The 18,817-nt window shown below is 39.9% G+C and overlaps 2 protein-coding genes across 2 annotated transcripts in view; both read left to right on the top strand.

Moving 5' to 3' along the window:
- The first annotated feature begins 1,529 nt into the window (after positions 1-1,529).
- On the top strand, positions 1,530-5,454 carry LOC127658458 (B-cell antigen receptor complex-associated protein alpha chain-like). The gene is made up of 5 exons (XM_052147775.1): positions 1,530-1,700; positions 2,464-2,802; positions 4,442-4,557; positions 4,851-4,910; positions 5,008-5,454. The coding sequence occupies exons 1-5, from the start codon at positions 1,661-1,663 to the stop codon at positions 5,122-5,124; spliced, it is 672 nt and encodes a 223-aa protein (XP_052003735.1). The 5' UTR covers positions 1,530-1,660; the 3' UTR covers positions 5,125-5,454.
- Positions 5,455-6,268: 814 nt separating this feature from the next.
- The window catches only part of LOC127658453 (hormone-sensitive lipase-like), a 60,688-nt gene continuing 48,139 nt past the window's right edge, over positions 6,269-18,817 (top strand). Inside the window, exon 1 of the mRNA XM_052147769.1 lies at positions 6,269-6,526. The gene's annotated coding sequence lies outside the window, so the exon portion shown is untranslated. The remainder of the gene's footprint in view (positions 6,527-18,817) is intronic.

Below are 18,817 nucleotides of genomic sequence, written 5' to 3'. Positions count from 1 at the left end.
TTCTTCATCTTATGGGAGCAGCTCGTCCTCTCTCCCCACTTTAAAACATAACCAGACCACAGAGGATCAGGCACTTCTCGGGGTTTTAAAATTATGAGTTTATCTCAGAGTTTGGAGACGGGAACACAAACAGTGGGTTTTCTCACCAGTACTGTAATTATTTGATCATGATCTCATGCAACATGCATCCATGATGCGACTGCAACTGATTTTCTCACTGTCTAGTTATGCAACGTATTCTACCTTTCTTTGCTTTTGTAGTGTGATTTATGTTGGTGGGTTGAACATTTTCAGGTTGTATTTTGTGTTGCTATTTTGTTTTTCAACAAGGCCTGTTCCCAACCTTTTCCCACTCTTTCCTCAACAGTTTACGATAGTTCTACGGGCAATAGACTTACTTTATGTCTTATGACAAATTGGTTTACTCTGAAATTTGAAGTCTCCCTTTCTGGCCTTTACTTAAAAGGAACCAGTGATGTTGGCCCTAGTACCTGGTGATCAGTGCTTTGTTTACTTTTTACAGTATTCAGTTTTAGAAGTTGCAAAATTTAGTTTACAAATTGGTAATGAAACTACTATGGCACAAGAACTGTTCTCTCACTTCATTACCCAACTTGAAGCTTTGATGAGTGGTTAAATGGTTTTATTTTGTTCTGTTATTTTAATGTTCTTAGAAAACTATGTAATTACAGCACGCACTATCAATTCCATACTGTAACAATGGGGAATGAGAGAGAAACAGAGGACATCCTTAACCAGACTAACCTTAAAAGGCATCACTCAATCACTTAAATGGCAATAGTGAGTTACTGTTGATATTGATGTTTTGGGTGTCATTCTCTCTCTCTCTCCTTGTACTTTTGATAATGTTTCAATCTAATCATAATAGTGGTATTAGCTGTATGTTTAAATGTATTTATAGGGTGCCTTATGCAGATGTTTTTTGTCTGAAGGGCTCTTTTAGGCCTGCTGGCAAGCAGTGGCAATGTTCAGTTTTAAATATGTAGGGCAAATCTGATATGCTGTAAACTCACTCTCATTAAGTGCAATGTGTTAACTGACTCATGCCCACCAAATGATAATAGTTCAACTCTTTTGTTATTCTTCTTAAAACTGACTTTTTCGCCCACAGCATTTGGTGAAATTGTGAAAGATTTTTTTGAATGCTTTTTTTTTTTTTTTAAATCCTCAGCCACACTTGTCTGCCTTTTATGTAATTCACTGTACAGGAGTCCACTCAATACAGGCATTCTATTGCTGTCTGTCTATATAAATGTTTATGCAAGGACTATTCTGTGTATTTGGGCTTTGATTTTATATGTAAGATACTGAAGTCAAATGTAGGTACAATTTCTTTTTTTTTTTGGCATTTTTATTATAATTTTTATTTTATTTTATTTTTTTCAAATAAATGCCAAAAAGACTTGTTTTTATTTTTTTTATTTTCAGCACCAGTAGTTAAATATGACTTAAATTGTGTACTATCTGAAAAAAGATAATAAAGTGTGTGTGTATACCAAAAAGAGAAGTGTGTGGTCTAGATGATACTGGATATAAAGACAATCGTTCAAACGGTACATTTGCAGAAGTGTCAGAATTGTCTTGATCCTGTTGAGCTGCAGTATATGCTGTAAAGAGTTTATCTGGTGTATTAGAAAAGATGGCATTCGGATTGGTCTTTTTCTTGTATTTCTGGGCAGGTAAGTATCAACCTATATCTAAAATGTGTATGTAGCAATGTTTGTATGCATATTGTTAACATTTTGTCAGCATTCATTTTGATGCTAATAAGTTTTTGCTTGTTTTAAGTAATCCGTCCTCTCTTGTGGCACAACATTTTATAATGAAATCTAAATGCTTTAGAAAGTGTATTATCACAGATTGTTTAAGAAGCTTTTTTATCTTCTACAAAAGAACTAAGAATATAAATTACCCATCTGGACTTCTCTGCTCTGCTTCAGTGAAGCTGATCTCCCCTCAGAGCAGCCGTTGCAATTTGCATCTTATTGCAACCAGCATGTAAAAACATGCTTTATCAGTGTGTATTTAATTTATAACAGTATAATTTAATTTTAGACCGAAGCTTCTTTCAGTACGAATATAAGTCTTGCCCATACAGCATTTTGTGGGTAGGAATTAATGGTACTAAAAGATTTAAACATACTGATATCATGTGGACTGAAAAGAAATTACCATTCAGGATAGATTAAAGCTTTATGTTAAGCTGCTTCGACATAAGAGGTTTTTAATAACATGTGTGAGTCTTAAAGAACCGCACGAATAAAACCCTCGATGCTCTAGTTAAAGAGAACATGACAACAGACCAGTCACTGACTCGGCCTGTGTTACTGACTGCTTGAAATTTCAATACAGTCCTGCTGTTGTGCCACAGTTACTTACAGAGAAACTGACATTTTATTAAAACTACTGTTCTGTGCCTCTTTGGTTTGTCCTTTGCATAAGCTGTTGCCAATGGTAAACAGGCAGAGCTGAAACTGGAGGCAGATCAGCCGTTCCTGCGTGTTCCTCTCTCCCATGAAGCCACAATCCAGTGCTGCTACTGCTGTAAGGAGAACCTCACTGTCAGCTGGATCATGAAAACTTTCACCATGAATGGCACCATAATACCCAGATTTGTAATTATGTCAGAGAATGTGGCTGCTGAAGCAAATGGAATCAAATGCCATCCATTGGTTCTGAAGAACGTCCTTCTCAATGACACAGGCCTGTACCAGTGTTACCTGAATCACAGCTCTCATCGCATTTCCATCTTTACTCATGGCACCTTCCTCCAAGTCTACAGTGAGTCAGATCATAGTTATACACTGAAGCATATAATTTCTTGTCATTTAAGTCTGAAACATTTTTAGACAACAAACCTTTCATAAGGCCAAGATTCTACTCAAATGCATTACGATCACTCAGTCTAGCATTATAAAGTGCATTGCATAGATATGCAACCCATAAAGTAAACAATGCAGGCACTCAAGCTTTTGAAAAGCCACATTGTGAAAGCAATAATCCACATATTCAAATCAGTTTGCTAAGTTTAGAAAACACAAATAACCTGTTCAATGGCATTAACTCAAATTCCACTCCTTCATGCTAAGTTTGTGTTACTTAACTCTCCTTATAAGTTGTCAATTGAACTAATAATGTAAGCTTTTTTGACTCCTACTCTAATTTTCTTCTGTAACTTTTGATTAATTAAAGCTATTTCCAGTGAAGTGCCTTTTGTCCTTGAACAAAAACAAATAGCATGTATCAGTTCAGGGCACAATTTTGATGGCCAAGTTTTTGTAAAAAAGGTACATGAAATTCCAGGACACATGTAATCAAATAATGTGTCCATGTCTGATTGAACAGCAAATGTACCCTTTGCCCAGCAAATGACAGCCTATTCCAATGAGAGACATTTAAAGGGATAGTTCACCCAAAAATGAAAATTCTCTCATCATTTACTCACCCTCTTGCCATCCCATATGTGTATGACTTTAATTCTTCAGCAGAACACATTTGAAGAAAAATACCTTAGCTCAGTATGTCATTAAAATGTAAGTGGATGGTGATCAGACATTTGAAACTCCAAAAGTCTTCGGGACAACTTGATCACTTTTGGTGTGACAGAGATCATTATTTAAGAACTTTTTAACTCTAAATCATCACGTTAGCAGTGGTATGCGCATGTGACACAATTGCGTTAGCATGTGAGACACACGAGAACTGACGCACGTGCGACACACCCAGAAGAGAAGTGCTGTTTACAACTGAGTAGAAGGAACACTGTACAGAAGCTTAGTTGGTTTTGGTTTAGATCTGTTTTTGTATCTGATTGTTTACTGACAATGGTGCATTTGTGTGCTTATCCTGAAAGTCTCAGCTGAGAGAAGAACATGAGATTACGTCCGTAACATGCCAATTCAAATACGTCACATGAGAGACCATGTGATTTCAGCGCTCTTGTTAATGTGCATACTGCTGCTGACTGATGATTTATAGTATAAAAGTACTCAAATTTTTACATTTTTCGCACCAATAGTGATCATTTCAATTTAGAAGACATTCATTTAACCACTGGTGTCGTATGAATAACGTTTATGCAGACTATCTGATTTTTGGAGCTTCAAAAGTCTGATCACCATTAACTTGCATTTTAAGGACCTACTGAGCTGAGATATATTTCTATTTTTATTCAAATTTGTTCTGCAGAAGAAAGTCAGTCATTCACATCTGGGATGACATGAGGGTGAGTAAATGATGAGAGAATTTGGAACTGATTTATCAGAGAACCATCTAAGAAATATACTTTTATGGGCAGAATGAGTATGAACATTTCACAATTTCCTTATTGGCAGGAACCCAATAAAAGACTGGATTTCAAGTCAAACAGTCTTATGAGACTTTGTCTACCATGTATGTCTCTCCACTTTTCTTTCATTAGAACCCTTCTTGAAGACCCTGAACCTCAGTGAAAGTGTCAAGAACAGCATCATTACAGCTGAGGGAGTATTGCTGCTGCTGTGCGTGCTGATCCCCAGCACCATGCTCCTCTGTAAGGTCAGACACACCTCTTTGTAACTGAATATGTACTTCAAAACACCCAAGGTGTGCTCCATACATCATAAAAATGCACCATGCACAATAATAAATCATGATACTAATAGATCAAGAAATTCAGTAGTGATCTTAGGCATAGATTTACTGGATCCCTCCAATAATAGCTTAAGAACAATTTAAAATGATCATTAGATGATGCATTGCTGATCTGCAGAAGAGATAACTGGACTAGCAAATAATGCACATTGTGGTGATACAGCCCAGTTTCATAGTTTTCAACTTTATTATTCCAGTCAAAGACATTGAATCAACTGGAGAGAAAGAATGGAAGGGAGGAGGAGAATATCTATGAGGTATGTCCATTCCCACTTTATTTTGCTTTTTTTAGAAACCGTATATTCCCAACATGCTGTTCATTTAAGAAAGAGATGTTCACATATCTGTCCACAGGGTCTAAACTTGGATGACTGCAACTCAGTATACCATAAAATTCAATGCTCTCAAATGCAAGGCCCATATCAGGACGTAGCTAACTGTGGAGGTGACATTCAGCTGGAGAAGCCTTAGCTGGAGCTATAAAAAAGGGGAAGGGAACAATATTAAACACGATATGCATAAAGATGAGAGGACAAAATTGGGATAAGTAGGAAGTGAAATAACAGGTGTTTAGGACCATGTGTTTGAGTGTCAAATGTTTCAATTTCAGAATTTTGTAAGCCTGTTGTCAGTAGCCTATAAAGTATGTCTTTGCCACTGTATAAACTTGTTTGTGATCTGCAGGGGGGATTATTTCAACGTTTTGTGCTTTAGTGTTTTATTTCTGCTTAATATTTTGATATATGTCACTTTTTAAGGGTGCCCTGAAAAGGAGTAATTTGTTCAAAACAAATACATTAAAACTGAATCAAAAACTTCAATGTACAATTATTTGACTGTGTTCTTTGCAGATGTACAATATAGTTCCAATGATGAAAGTAGACTTATGACTTAACAGCATAAAGGTTTGTAGACTTTTCTGTCATTTGTTTTGTACATCACTCACGCTGTCGGAGCGTAACTTAACCAAATATGGGGGAAAACAATGGGCGGTTCTTTAAAATAGGACAAATGTGATAGGCTTATTGAGTTTTTCTGGCGTATTATTGGATATAGATTTTAGTGCGGGCGTGGCAGTCTGCAAGGTATGTCCAGACTGAACAAAAGAGGGAAGTAATGGCTGTGTCTCGTTTGAAAGGCTGCGTCCTCCGGAGGTCGCGTTTGTCGGCCTCCTACGTCATCGAGGCTGTTTCGTTTCTGAAAAACAATTAGGATACTGCGAATGCGACCTGCTTTCAAGGGAATTAGGAGGAGGCAAGAGGTGTATCCTTTGTGGGCACTCACAACAATTCTTTGCTTCAACGCCAATGTCTAAAAAAAGAACGCCAATTTGCCCATAAATATTAGGTTCTAATGAAAGAAAGGTTAATTCCCAAGTTGAAGTACCTCAATAGATGGGTGCCGAGTATATATGTATAATTATATTAATATATAATTAAAATAAAGTATTATAGACTAAAAGTAGGCTACACCTATAAAATCTATTTTCTTTTCTCATTACATCATTATAACTCTCCTAAAATTTACCTCATATATTCCCTTCCGGTGGGACTTTGTTCCCTTTTCATCAGAGCGCTCGCGCTTGTTAAAGACTGGCGTGCTGTCATAGCAACCATGTTACGTTACGGTTACGTTACGTTTCCGTTTGTTCTACGAAGGTCGTCTCGTTAAAACGAGACTTTTTTAAAGGAGAACACTCGGAATATTGCAGCCTTCAAAGGACGTGTCCTACCTAGCACGTAGCCTTCGAAACGAGACACTGCCAATGATTTGTGTTTGAGGAAGATGGCGTCGGCTGGGGAGACTAGGAGCAGTGTTCTTGAAAAAGATGTAAACAGAAGGCGTTCATCAAAACACAAAGAGGGTCCAATAGGTATTTAGGCCTTTCATAACTTAACAGCTTCTTTTTGGGGCGAGCAGCCGCATGTAAATGATTGTGCCGCTCCGCTCGAGATCCAGAACTGTCAAACAAGATTAAAGCCCGGCTGCTTACCGTACATGAATACTGTTACGTTGTTGCACAGTGAACTGTTATTTCTAAAATGTAACATTGTTAGGTTTTCTCTCAAGACGGGTTGTAGTTGCACTGACACGGGCTTTCTTTGAACCCGCATGTTTTAATGGTTTTTAATGATGTGTTGTGCAATACATCGGCTACGGTAACTGCATCGCTCTAATCTGCGGTGACATCTGACGGTATGGATTAAGTAAATAAATTATAAACTAATAGCTTTTCATTGGTAAGTTGTGCAGTTGTGATATTTCTAATAAAAAGTAATATTGTACTTTTAAACTGACGCTATGTTTGCATGAACGCTATAGTGCACAAGTTAAAGGACACGAGTAAGTGTATGCCTTGTGTTCCTAAGATCACAGCAAGTTTAAGGGTGCACGGCTCATGAATGTGCTATTATGTTGTAGACAGGGATATGTTAATGTATTATGGTTTTATTGGCTTATAGTCACTGTCAAATTCAGAGTTCTTATTGTTCTTAAAATTCTCTCATAATTTACTCACCCTCATGCCATCCCAGATGTGTATGACTTTCATTCTGCAGAACAGAAATTAAGATATATTTTTTAGAAGACCATTTCAGCTCTGTTGGTCCATTCAATGCAAGTGAATGGTGACCAAAACCTTGAAGCTTCAAAAAGCATATAAATGCAGCATAACAGTAATTAATATGACTCCAGTGATTTAATCCATGTCTTGTGAAGTGATCTAATTGTATTTAGTGAGAACAGAACAAAATATAACTCCTTTTTCTCTATAAATCTTGACATAAGTAGTCTCCTTTGCGATCATGATTTCAAGCTTGATTACACTTCTTAGCACCATCCAGCAAGCTGCCAGAGCCCTTTTGTCTTGGGGAGTCTACAAGGTTAGCGAAACAATGTGTAATGCATAGGTACACTGGTGAGGAGAGCAGAGGCTGATTTGTTTTTTTTTTATGGCTGTCACTGGAGGAGGTGCTTAAGTGTTCTGAATAAACTGCTTTTGTGAGGAAACAGCGCATCACTTAAAAGTGCACTCAGTAACTTTTTATTGTGTCATCTTGGACTTAATGATACCTAGTGTTGTGGATGCAGCATCTTTCAAAATCAATAGTTTTCAGTTACAGATGCCATTGTAGAAATTCACTATTCACAATCAGCCATGATTAATTTAATCCAAGAGTAAAAGTGTCCAATAACAAGACGGTTACTGAGATTAAGCGAGTAGTTTTCTGTTGGTCATGTGATTCTAAAATGGCAGCTCCATGAGGCAGGTTTCCTGTGAACTGTCCAGTCAAATGGTGTCATATTCAGATGTGGTCTTAAAGGAATAGTTCACCCAAAAATGAACATTTGCTGATAATGTACTCACCATTAGGCCATCCAAGATATATCTGAGTTAGTTTCTTCATCAAAACAGAATTTAAGATTTTTTGACGGTCCAAAATGCATAATTGGGTGCATCAAAATAATCCACACAACTCTAGTCGACAAATAAAGTTTTTCTGAACACAAACGTTTTTTTTTTTTTTTTTTAGAAACAAAATAATACTTATATACTTTTTAACTACAAATGTTCGCTTCCGTACATCTGTGACGCGCGCTCATGAGAGGGATGGTAAGCTCGCTGGTAAGGTTACGCATTATGTGGAGGAGGAACCAGGAAGCATATCATTAACTTTAACTTTTAAACCTGCACGCTTTTATTTTGACATTCTAAACTCTCCAGGAAGTCCTGTATGTGTCTTTTTGTAGGCAAGTTCACAGTAGTTTAATTCACTTCTTATTGAAATTCTGGTAAAATGCACCTCCTCTGCCATTCTAAATGCATATTATAAGTGAACCGAACTATTGAGCATTTATATCTGAGATGCTGTTCGTGAGTAGCGCTCCAATATTGCGCACCGCTTGAAGGCTAAATATAGCCGCAAATTCTTTTGTAATTCACAGATCTATTGCAAATCTTCAAGTGGCTTTGAATAAAATGCACAACTCATATGAACTACTTTGTGTTTTTATGGTTCTTTTATGGACATCTTGTTGTTATGTCATGTGCTCTGCACTTGCGTCAACCACTTGGAAGTGTAATCAAGCTGAAATCATGATTGCAGTGGCAAAATATAGTGTAAAAGGAGTTTATTTTGGGTTTCTGACGCAAAATCAAATAGATTACTTCCAAAGAAATGGATTACACCACTGGAGTTTTATGGATTACTTTAATGATGCCTTTATCTACTTTTTGGAGCTTCAAATGTCTGACCACCATTCACTCGCATTGTATGGACCAGCAGAGCTGAGATGAGCATCTAAAAATCTTCATTTATTTTCAGCAGAAGAAAATCATACACATCTGGAATGACATGAGAGTGAGTAAATGATGAGAGAATTTTAATTTTTGGGTGAACTATTCCTTTAAGATATTATGTGCTAGTACTGTAAAGTCTGTTATTAATGGTATCACAGGAAGAAAAACTACTTTCTTTGAGCCTGTATGCTTTTGACCTTATATAAATGTATATAGTTTGCCCAACATTAATCATTTTATTCTCCTTCATGTTGTTCCAAACCCTTATGACTACAAAATTAGATGTTTAATATGGCAAAAAAGGTCCAATGAAAGTGAATAGTGACTGAGGCTAACATTGTAACTTACTTCTTTTTTTTGTTCCACAGAAGAATATAACTATAATAAGTATAATAAAAAAAGATGTCATGATACCAGTGTTTCTGCAGTACCGGTAGTACTGAGAGCCAACCCGATTCGATATCCGCGCTCTGCCTGACACACAACTGCCTACAAGCGCTCACGCAAATTTGCCGTGGTAGAAGTTTTTGAGTAAACGGCACTGATCCAGTCGCAGCAGTTCTTGAGTTACTGACTGAACTGAGAACCACCTCTTTTGGAGTATGAGTATGCTGCTGAAACTGTGACTGTGTGTGTGCTAGGGTTGCTGCGTTATACCGGTTTCACGGTATACAACGGTTTGAAAATGGACTTATACCATGTACATTTGCTTATCTATGGTATTGAGAAAAAATGCAACCGGACGGAGAATCTTACATGCGCATCTTCTTTCCTCCTTGTCTGCCTGACTCGTCAACTTGCGTCTCTCACACACACACACACACACACACACACACACACAAATGCAGCAGAGAAAATGTCAGAGAGAAGGGAGGCAAGGGGGTCTGACATAAGTGTGTGTGTTGTGTGAGTTAAAGCAGTGTTTCTCAACTGGTCTATTCGGACTGGGTCGCTCGCGGACAGCAGGGAAAGAACAATGCCATGGTTCTCCCATTGAAGATATTTTGGCGGCCGCCCAAGTGATCTACTATTTAGGACTGCTGAGGCAGATTTAATGATGATCTTGCAAACAGCTAAAGCAGACATGGGCAACATACGGCCCACAGTCTGGATTAGGCCCTCCACATGGTTTAATGTTGCTCATTTATTTTTAATTGGATATTTCAATTAACTTTCATTGGGACCTAACGTGTGTGCAAAATGTAAGTTAAGTACTTGTCAGTCATACTTGACGTGCAGGACTGAATGAAACACTGAATGACAGTAAATACCTGTCTTGTTATAACCTAATTGAAAAAAAAAAAAGGAATAATTTACAATATGCGTTAAATATGGCTTTAATTGAATGTGTTTGAGCGTGTATACATGATATCATTATGTGCTAGTTACATTATTATGTCATGACTTAAAATAAATGCTGAATTGTTTTTTTTACTGGTTCATTGAAACATACCATTATAAAGAACCAGTTTGCTGAAATGAAGCGGTCTTCCAATCATTACTGTGAAGCATGTAGCACCAGCAGTCTAAATTTTTATAATTAATTGTATGCATTTTGCACTTTAATAATCGCACTGGGCCATTCAACCAACTGCATATCCGGAGGTGTGAAACTAACATCAAAAACGCACAGAAACTGAAAAATCTTCACGTTAAGAAAAGCTTGATTCAACTTGTAACAGAAATACTGTATATTACTACTGTATAGTAATATGTTATATTCACTGACAAAACAATAATTATAATAAAAAATTACTTGTAAACTTATAACTTAAAAAGTACTAATAGTGCTGTTGTATGGGATAAAAGTTTTGATCAATGAAATTTTCATATACAGTGATGATAAATGGATGCAATGGAATTTTGAAAATAAATTGTTATTAGTTTTATGAATTCATCTTATTAGACACCATATTTATGATGAAATTGAATTAAACTTCAAAACAAGGAATTCTGAAAAAAATCTTATGGAAAACGGGATTTGGGAAACAATAAAAGGTTTCAATGGGTGCCACATAAAAAAAAAATTAAGCAATGTTTGCTTAATTGAAAAACACAAAGGAAACATACAGTTGTTTTAATTTATAGTTTAACCTTTTTAAATAGGATACAAGAGGGGGCCTGCAGCTCAGCAAGTATTGATGCTGACTACCACCCCTGGTGTCGCAAGTTTGAATCCAGGGCGTGCTGAGTAACTCCAGCCAGGTCACCTTAGTAACCAAATTGGCCCGGTTGCAAGGGAGGGTAGAGTCAAATGGGGTAACCTCCTCGTGGTAACTATAATGTGTGGTTCTTGCTCTCGGTGGGGCACGTGGTTAGTTGTGTGTGGATGCCGCGGAGAATAGCGTGAGCCTCCACATGCCCTACGTCTCCGTGGTAACGTGCTCAACAAGCCACATGATAAGATGTGCGGATTGGCGGTCTCTGACGCGGAGGCAACTATGATTCATCGTCCACCACCTGGATTGAGGCGAGTCACTACGCCACCACAAAGACTTAAGAGCGCACTGTGGAGAAAAGGGGAGAGGAAAAAAATAGGATACAAGAGTGTTCTAGCATATTACACATTTTTGCTGTGGTATTGAAATTGGTATCGAGAATCGTGAAATTTTACTGGTTGCAGTACCAACTAAGGAGATTTTGGTATAAGTTTTGTGTGAATTACCCCTTTAAGAGCAACTATTTAAACTGTCATCAAAGCACTGGGATTGTACCACAGTGCTACTGAGATGGTGAAATGGAATGTGCTCTTGTTCCCTGTGTTGCAACGACCAGCACGGCACTGGCTGTTTGCGTTCAAGTTTCACCAAGACCTCTGCCTTGTCCAGAGGCTCAGTGTGACCCTGAGAGGATTTGTTGTCTGAATTCCTTTCTCAGCCTTTGGCAAATCTTGAGGTTAAAATGGAATTTGGACTCTCTTCTCCATTCTCACAGTGTTGGTAAGTTGTTTACTCCTGTTTGGATGAGAGCGAGGGGAAACTCTTCAAAGATGTTGGGGCCAGGGCATTGTTTTTCTCTTCCTGTTGAAATGGTTTGACCACATTTACAAAGTACTCTGGGACAAAGGTCTGCCTAGGGCCTTTCATTGTCTCTTACTGCCAAGGGAATTAATAAAGGATGTGGTCCTAAAAATATGTAGAATGTAGAGAGAAAATTCAAGTCTGTTCTCTGATCATTTTTAACACACTCTCGTAAGATGCATCCATATAGCGCCTTTTTTGCCTGTGCTATCAAAATGTTCTCCTCGCATGGTCCTTTGCCTTCATCACCAAAACTTCAGCATTTGTCTGTATTTTAAATGTCGCTGATGCTGAAATCAACTCATTTGAGAGGATCTCAATACTAATACCCAAGGCAACATTTTAAAATTAAATTATTTGAAAATTCAGTCATCAGTTTCTTATCGTTTGGTTATTTGGTTGCTTATTGGCTCATTGTTTTGTTTGCCATTGGAATCTTTTGATGCTGTGTGAGGAGCCGATCCAAATTTAAACCTCTGCTGCAATCAGCATCCCCATCCGCCATAATACTCAAATCTCACTATCATTTAAACATAAAAAGTTGTAAACAAGTGTTACGACAGCTTTAACATCAGTGATGTCAAACATCATTGGCTTTTGTTTATCTTGTTACTGCTAGCGACATCCTAATTTTTGGATGTACAGTATATTTTTTTTTATAAAGATATGGAAGATTTATATATATAATAATGCATTTATGGAATAAATTATTGCGACTGTGTTTAGAGGTGCGGTTGGTTTAGGGGATCTAAAATATTGTTTCTAACATACTAAACTAACATATTTATAAGTTTAATGAAACGTAGTGCAGATAGCCCATGACGGAATTGCTGATCCGAGGTGAGAAAAAATGACAAGGACATTTCTTCTCAAAGAAACTTCTACGGTCTTTGTCATGAGACTTTAGTTTTTTTCACTATGTCCCAATTAATAGAATTGTGTGGTCTTAGGCCCTTGAGAACATTTCAAAACGCACCTATGTAAGATTACTATAAATGCCTTTTGTAGCTTATGCTAAAAATAAGCTAGGTTTGTACAAGAAATGAAAAATGTAAATTTTTCAGCAGCTAATCACTAGTAATGTAATTTTGTGACCTTAATAGTGCAGGCAGACATTATACTGGAGCAGTTTGACACAACTTTCACTATTTCTTAAGATTTCTATTATTTGAAGGAAAAGCGTGTTTTGTTTTGTATACTTTGAAAACAGTTGTGACATCTTCTAAAGACATGTTTGCAGATTTTTTTAGAGGCATAAATGCAATCTAATAATTTATACCATACTGGTAGCACTTTTTGTTTTGATTAATTAAAGGGAACCAGCTCATAAAGAGTAATTTGTTTAGGAATCAGTCTTCACAAGAAGTGTTTTATGTTTTGCACTGTAGATTCAAAAGAACCAGCTCATTAGAGCAATTAGTTCATAATCAAAATACACTGGATACAGTTTGTGCTTCACACTGTAGATTCAGAAAGGGTCAGCACTGCTGCATGAATTAAGCTGCAGGAAACACTGTCAGAGTATTTAAGTATGGTGTTCCATCAGCAGCAGAGGAAAATTGCATGCAAGTGGAGGAGTCATTAACAAAACCAAAAGTCATGAAAATCATTTGATTCTGTAATTTTTAAAACAATGGAACTGGTTCTGAATAAGAACCAGTCCTTGATTACCAACCCTAGTTCAGGCAATTAAAAAAAAAAAGAATCTATCTGACTTTTATTCAGAAATTTCTCATTAGGTAAAGTCTTCTTTAATTTATTTCTCTTACGAGACACTTACGAGAAGGTTTTAGAGCAACTTCTGTGTGAATGTATCAGCTACTCGCCAGGATTTATTGTGCAATAATGACCTGCTGACTGTAAATTACCCATATATGTGTGTGTGTGTGTGTGTGTGTGTGTGTGTGTGTCTACTGGCAAATTAATAAAATATTAATCTATAAGGGCAGGGTTGGGGAGTAACGAAATACATGTAATGGGAATATGTATTTAAAATACAAAATATAAGTAACTGTATTGCACTACAGTTACAATTTAAATAATTGGTAATAAGAATACAGGTATGCATTTTATTGTCATTTGTTTAATTTAATATTTAGTCCTTTCAGATGGAAAAATATATACATATAAATAATACATATAAACACTGTCTTTTGATGTGTTAAATTCATACGAGCGAACAGAGAAGTGAATTTGGAGCACAAGAAATAGAAATAACCCTTGTGTAAATTGTCAGCTTTACGCTAAGCTAAAATGCTATTTCTTGCATTTCACATGTACATGTTACTAGACACGATCATATTTTTTATCAAGAAAATTGTTTCATTAGGATGTGCATCTGGTCTAATACTTTATTGTGTGTGTGTGTGCATATTTTCATTGCTTTAACCCTTCTTTGTAAGTCTCGCATTCTCGCACACCAATCGGTCGATTATAAGAGGCTTGCAACAACTATTGGCCAAATTCCTGGTCAAACACTGATTGTTGTCCATCTTCTATGTTGCCAGAAAAAAATGCGGTCAATGGTCCTCAAATTCGGTAGGTGGCACTGTTAATAAAAACCTAGGGTCCTAGCAATGCGGTCCTGAAAATGCAGCATCCGATATTGCAGGATGCTACTCCAAATTCCTGCCTGTCAATCTCCCCGCGAACGCGTGAATCGCTGTTGTGTTAGTAGCAGCCAATGACAGCTGAGTGGAAACAATGCCCAAACGAAAGTGCAAATTTACAGAAGATTTGCGCAAAAACATTCCCATGCTTTTGTCCAGGTCGAGATCCGTGGGAAGCAGAATGTATGAAATGTAAAGCTGGCACTTATGTGTCAGTTGGTAATAGAAGTGCAAGTGATTTAGAAGGACACATTGGCTGTGTCTCTCGTTTGGAAGGCTACATGCTAGGAAGGACGCATCCTTTGAAGGCTGCAGTATACCGAGTGTCCTCCTTTAAACAAGCCTCGTTTAAACGAGACTGATTTCTTAGGGGAAACGGAACGTATCATGATTGCTATGACAGCACGCCATTCTTTAACAAACGCGAGCACTTTGATGAGAAGCGAACAAAGTCCCTCTGGAAGGGAATATATGAGGTACATTTTAGGAGAGTTGTAATGATGTAATGAGAAAAGAAATTAGATTTTACTGGTGTACTTTTAGTCTAATACTTTTTTAATTGTATATTAATATAATTATACATGTAATATACTCTGCACCCATCTACTGAGGTACTTTAACTTGGGAATTAGCATTACTTGCATTTGAACATCAAATTTACAGACAAATTGGCATATTTTTTTTTTTTAGACATTTCCGTTAAAGAAAAGAATTTTGGGTTGTGAGTGCCCACGAAGGATACACCTCATGCATCCTCCGAATTCCCATGAAAGAAGGTCGCATTCGAAGTGTCCTACTCGCATTTATGAAATGAGACCGCGTCAATGACGTATGCGGCCGACAAATGCGACCTCTGGAGGACACATCCTTCCAAACATGATGCAACCATTAACCATAAAGGGTCAGCAAAAGGTGAAAGTTCATCAGGTAAATTAATGGGCTACTTTTTGCGACCAGGTAAAATTATCACATTACTTCATTTTTTTTCCATGGCCATTCAAAATAATAGTAATGGTAAATGAAGGTACATTCGTGGCATCAAATATTTTATTTGAGTACAAATCTTTATTTATTTATAAATATGTATGTTATGCTAATAGTGTTTTTTCACTGTATTAAAGTTTGCATTCATAGTAATACTCTTTGAACCCTATTATTCCACCCAGCCTTCCATCGATTATGTTGCGCACGCATGACCCATTTGTATTTTACATGAGAATTTGCTATTTAACCTGTTGATATGCAATCGCATAATTTACCATCTATAAATGTAATGAATGTTAACAAATTATACATCTTTTCAAAGGTCTAAGGGTTCAAAATTGATATCCGATCTCTGTTTCATTATAGCAATGCTCCAGAAACAACTATTTAGTTATTTGTGCCAGGAGTACAAATGAAAACATGCCATATCAAAATGGGATTCTCTTACGAGAGGTTCTCCCGTATTGCGTAAGATAGCGTACGCTATGGGAAAGATTTATCTTTTCTGAGATATTGAAGCCAAAAAATTATCCTTAATTTTTGTATCCATTGTCAACGCAGTGCGGCAGCTGCAGACCTTGAGCGAGCTAGCTAGCGAGCTCATAGGTTGCTCTGCGGCAACTGCTGCAGCCTATAGACGAGCTTGGGCGAACTCGCATCCAATGAGAGGCGTCCGCGCGCTCACTGCATCAAAGCCAGCCAAAATGGGCGTGACTTGAGTGCATATAAGTGTAGTTCGTAGGCTGGAACCCTGATTTTCATCTCTTCAGCGAAGCTCTTCGCATCGCTGACCTGGAAGCCGCGTCGCCGTTCGAGGGGCATCAAGCAAGCGTGGACAGCGCTAGAAGAAGCCGGCCGTCTCCGCCACCTTCAGCCATCCTGCGAGCTACGCCATCCGACGACGTATCCTTTTATTCAGCAAGCTAGTTCTCACGAACTATTCACAAAAGAGTACGAGCGTCTTTTTCAAGATGCCTCGCTCCACTTGCGCCTCATGTCGTGCCCTTCTCAGCAAAGGAGACCGCCACATCATCTGCGCTCTCTGCCTGGGACTGGGGCACGCAGAGCTCGCCCTCACTGAGGGCGGATGCGATTTCTGCGAGGAGCTACCGATGTCGACCCTGCGGGCTCGACTCGAAGCGCTCAAAGCAGAAACCGCCGCGCCACCTTAACTTCAGCCGCGCAGGAAGAAGCGCCGCTCACAAAGGCTGCCGGAATCTGTGGTTGAAGCGACTGCCTCGCCGGAGCCTCTCCCTCGAGCATCGCTTTCACCCTCCCTGCACCCCCGGGACGCACAGTTGCCGCCGAGCGGCCGCACTGCTGCCATCTCGGATGACGAGGTGGAGGATAAGGGCCACTGTTCCATCATGGCTTCGGACAGCGAGGAGTGGTCAGGCTCCCAAGCCTCCTCCTCGGCCCAGGAATCCAGCAGGACCCGCGCCGGAGTCGAAGGGGAGTTAACACGCCTCCTCACACAGGCCGTCGACCGCCTCGGGCTCGAGTGGTCACCGCCCCCTGAGCAGGCACCCAACAGACTCGACGGCTGCTTTCTTCAAAGCCATCGCCGCTCTACACCCGCGGCCCGGGCCGATCCCTTCCTGCCGGAATTACACACGGAGCTTGCAAAGTCGTGGAACGCTCCTTTTTCAGCCAGGTCCCGTTCCCACGTCTCCACCTCTCTCGCGTCGGTGGACGGCGCCACTGAGAGAGGCTACTCCTACATCCCCCCGGTCGAGGACTCGGTAGCAGCACACCTTTGTCCGCCCTCCGCGAGATGGCGTTCCAAGCCTGTGCTCCCGTCTAAGGCCTGCAGAGCGACTTCCGCCTATGTTGGCCCACCTATTCCGCCGCCGGCCAAGCCGTTCCTCAACGCACCGCTCTCTCCGACCGGTCTCTTCGGCTCCGCGGTGAGTGGCATTGTTGACCGCTTCTCAGAAGTCCAGAAAGCCATCCAAGCCATGAACCTCTTCCTGCCGCGTCGCGCTAGCTCCTCTGCAGGCCGCTCACGTGATCAGCCTCCTGCACGAGCCTCTTCACAGCGCCCAGTTCAACAAACTCAGACTGCCGCCCCCCCCGCGGGCCTCGATCTAAGGTAACGCTGAAACCCGAGCAGCCGAAGTCTTCCTAACTGTGTTGAACAAACGACGGCTCAGTCCCGCCGCGGCCCGGACCACCGTCAAAGCTTCGCCCCCCTGTCAGTCCCCTTCTCTCAGGTTACTGCAGTGGTGAATTTAGCAGCCAACAAGCCGGTGACACTGCCCGCTTGCCTGCACTCAAACGCCGTTTTCGCGGCGACCCAAATAAATCTTGTAAAGAGCAAACATGTCTTATGTGTAGAAAATGTGCCCACAACCCAGTGTTCACCCCTACACACAAGCATAACACATCCCGTGCCCCTATCAGAGCACGCTCTCATAAAGCGGTTACGAACCGCTCGAGCGTCAGAGTCAATGAAGGCGCCCACAAATGCGTCACACGACCAGCCCTATGTGTAGAAAATGTGCCCACAATCCAGTGTTCACCTCTACACACAAGCACTGCATGTCTCGTGTCCCCACCAGAGCACGCTCACATAAGGCGGTTACGAACCGCTCGAGCGCTAGAGTCAATACGAATACGTGCGCGCGCCCATTCTCTGCCCGCTCTGTTACACGGCCAGCAAACATTCCTCTGTGTGTAAGTCCCGTGCCCATGACTATGCTTGCGCATCACGTAACAGATGTGACTCTTTACCCATTCATTCCAATCGGGAAGTCACTCACAAAACAGCCTGTTCATGCTGTCTGCGAGCAATCATGCATAAACACACTAAGCAGCTCACACATTTTGTTCAGCTCTGTGTGCGGCAATCAGAGCGAATTGGCCATTCACCCTCTAGCGTTATGCTTCAAAGCGTGGGAAGCTATTCCAGGGATATCCAAGTGGGTGTTAAGCACAATACAACAGGGCTATTTGCTACAGTTCGATCGCCGTCCTCCTCGCTTCAGAGCGCGGCTCGAAACCACTGTGAACACGGAAGCAGCGTGCATGCTTCATTCAGAAACAGCAAGCCTTCTGTGCAAAAGGGCCATAGAGAAAGTGCCACCCTCTCTGAGCGAGTCGGGGCTTTACAGCCGTTATTTTCTTGTTCCCAAGAAAGACGGCGGCCTCAGACCCATATTAGATCTCAGGGTTTTGAACAAGGTGCTTGCAAAAAGACCGTTCATAATGCTTACAATCAGGAAACTCCTCGCGCATGATGCGCCAGGGGA

Source organism: Xyrauchen texanus, chromosome 17 (genome assembly GCF_025860055.1).
Source record: "Xyrauchen texanus isolate HMW12.3.18 chromosome 17, RBS_HiC_50CHRs, whole genome shotgun sequence".
In the NCBI taxonomy this organism is placed as follows: domain Eukaryota; kingdom Metazoa; phylum Chordata; class Actinopteri; order Cypriniformes; family Catostomidae; genus Xyrauchen; species Xyrauchen texanus.
This window is presented reverse-complemented; position numbering and strand designations above follow the sequence as displayed.

Bases quoted from the DNA above. Each gene is read 5' to 3' on its own strand.
- LOC127658458 (XM_052147775.1), top strand. From the start codon at position 1,661: ATGGCATTCGGATTGGTCTTTTTCTTGTATTTCTGGGCAG. The intron at 1,701-2,463 runs GTAAGTATCAAC...CCTTTGCATAAG, and splicing joins TTTCTTGTATTTCTGGGCAG to CTGTTGCCAATGGTAAACAG. The intron at 4,911-5,007 runs GTATGTCCATTC...ATCTGTCCACAG, and splicing joins AGGAGGAGAATATCTATGAG to GGTCTAAACTTGGATGACTG.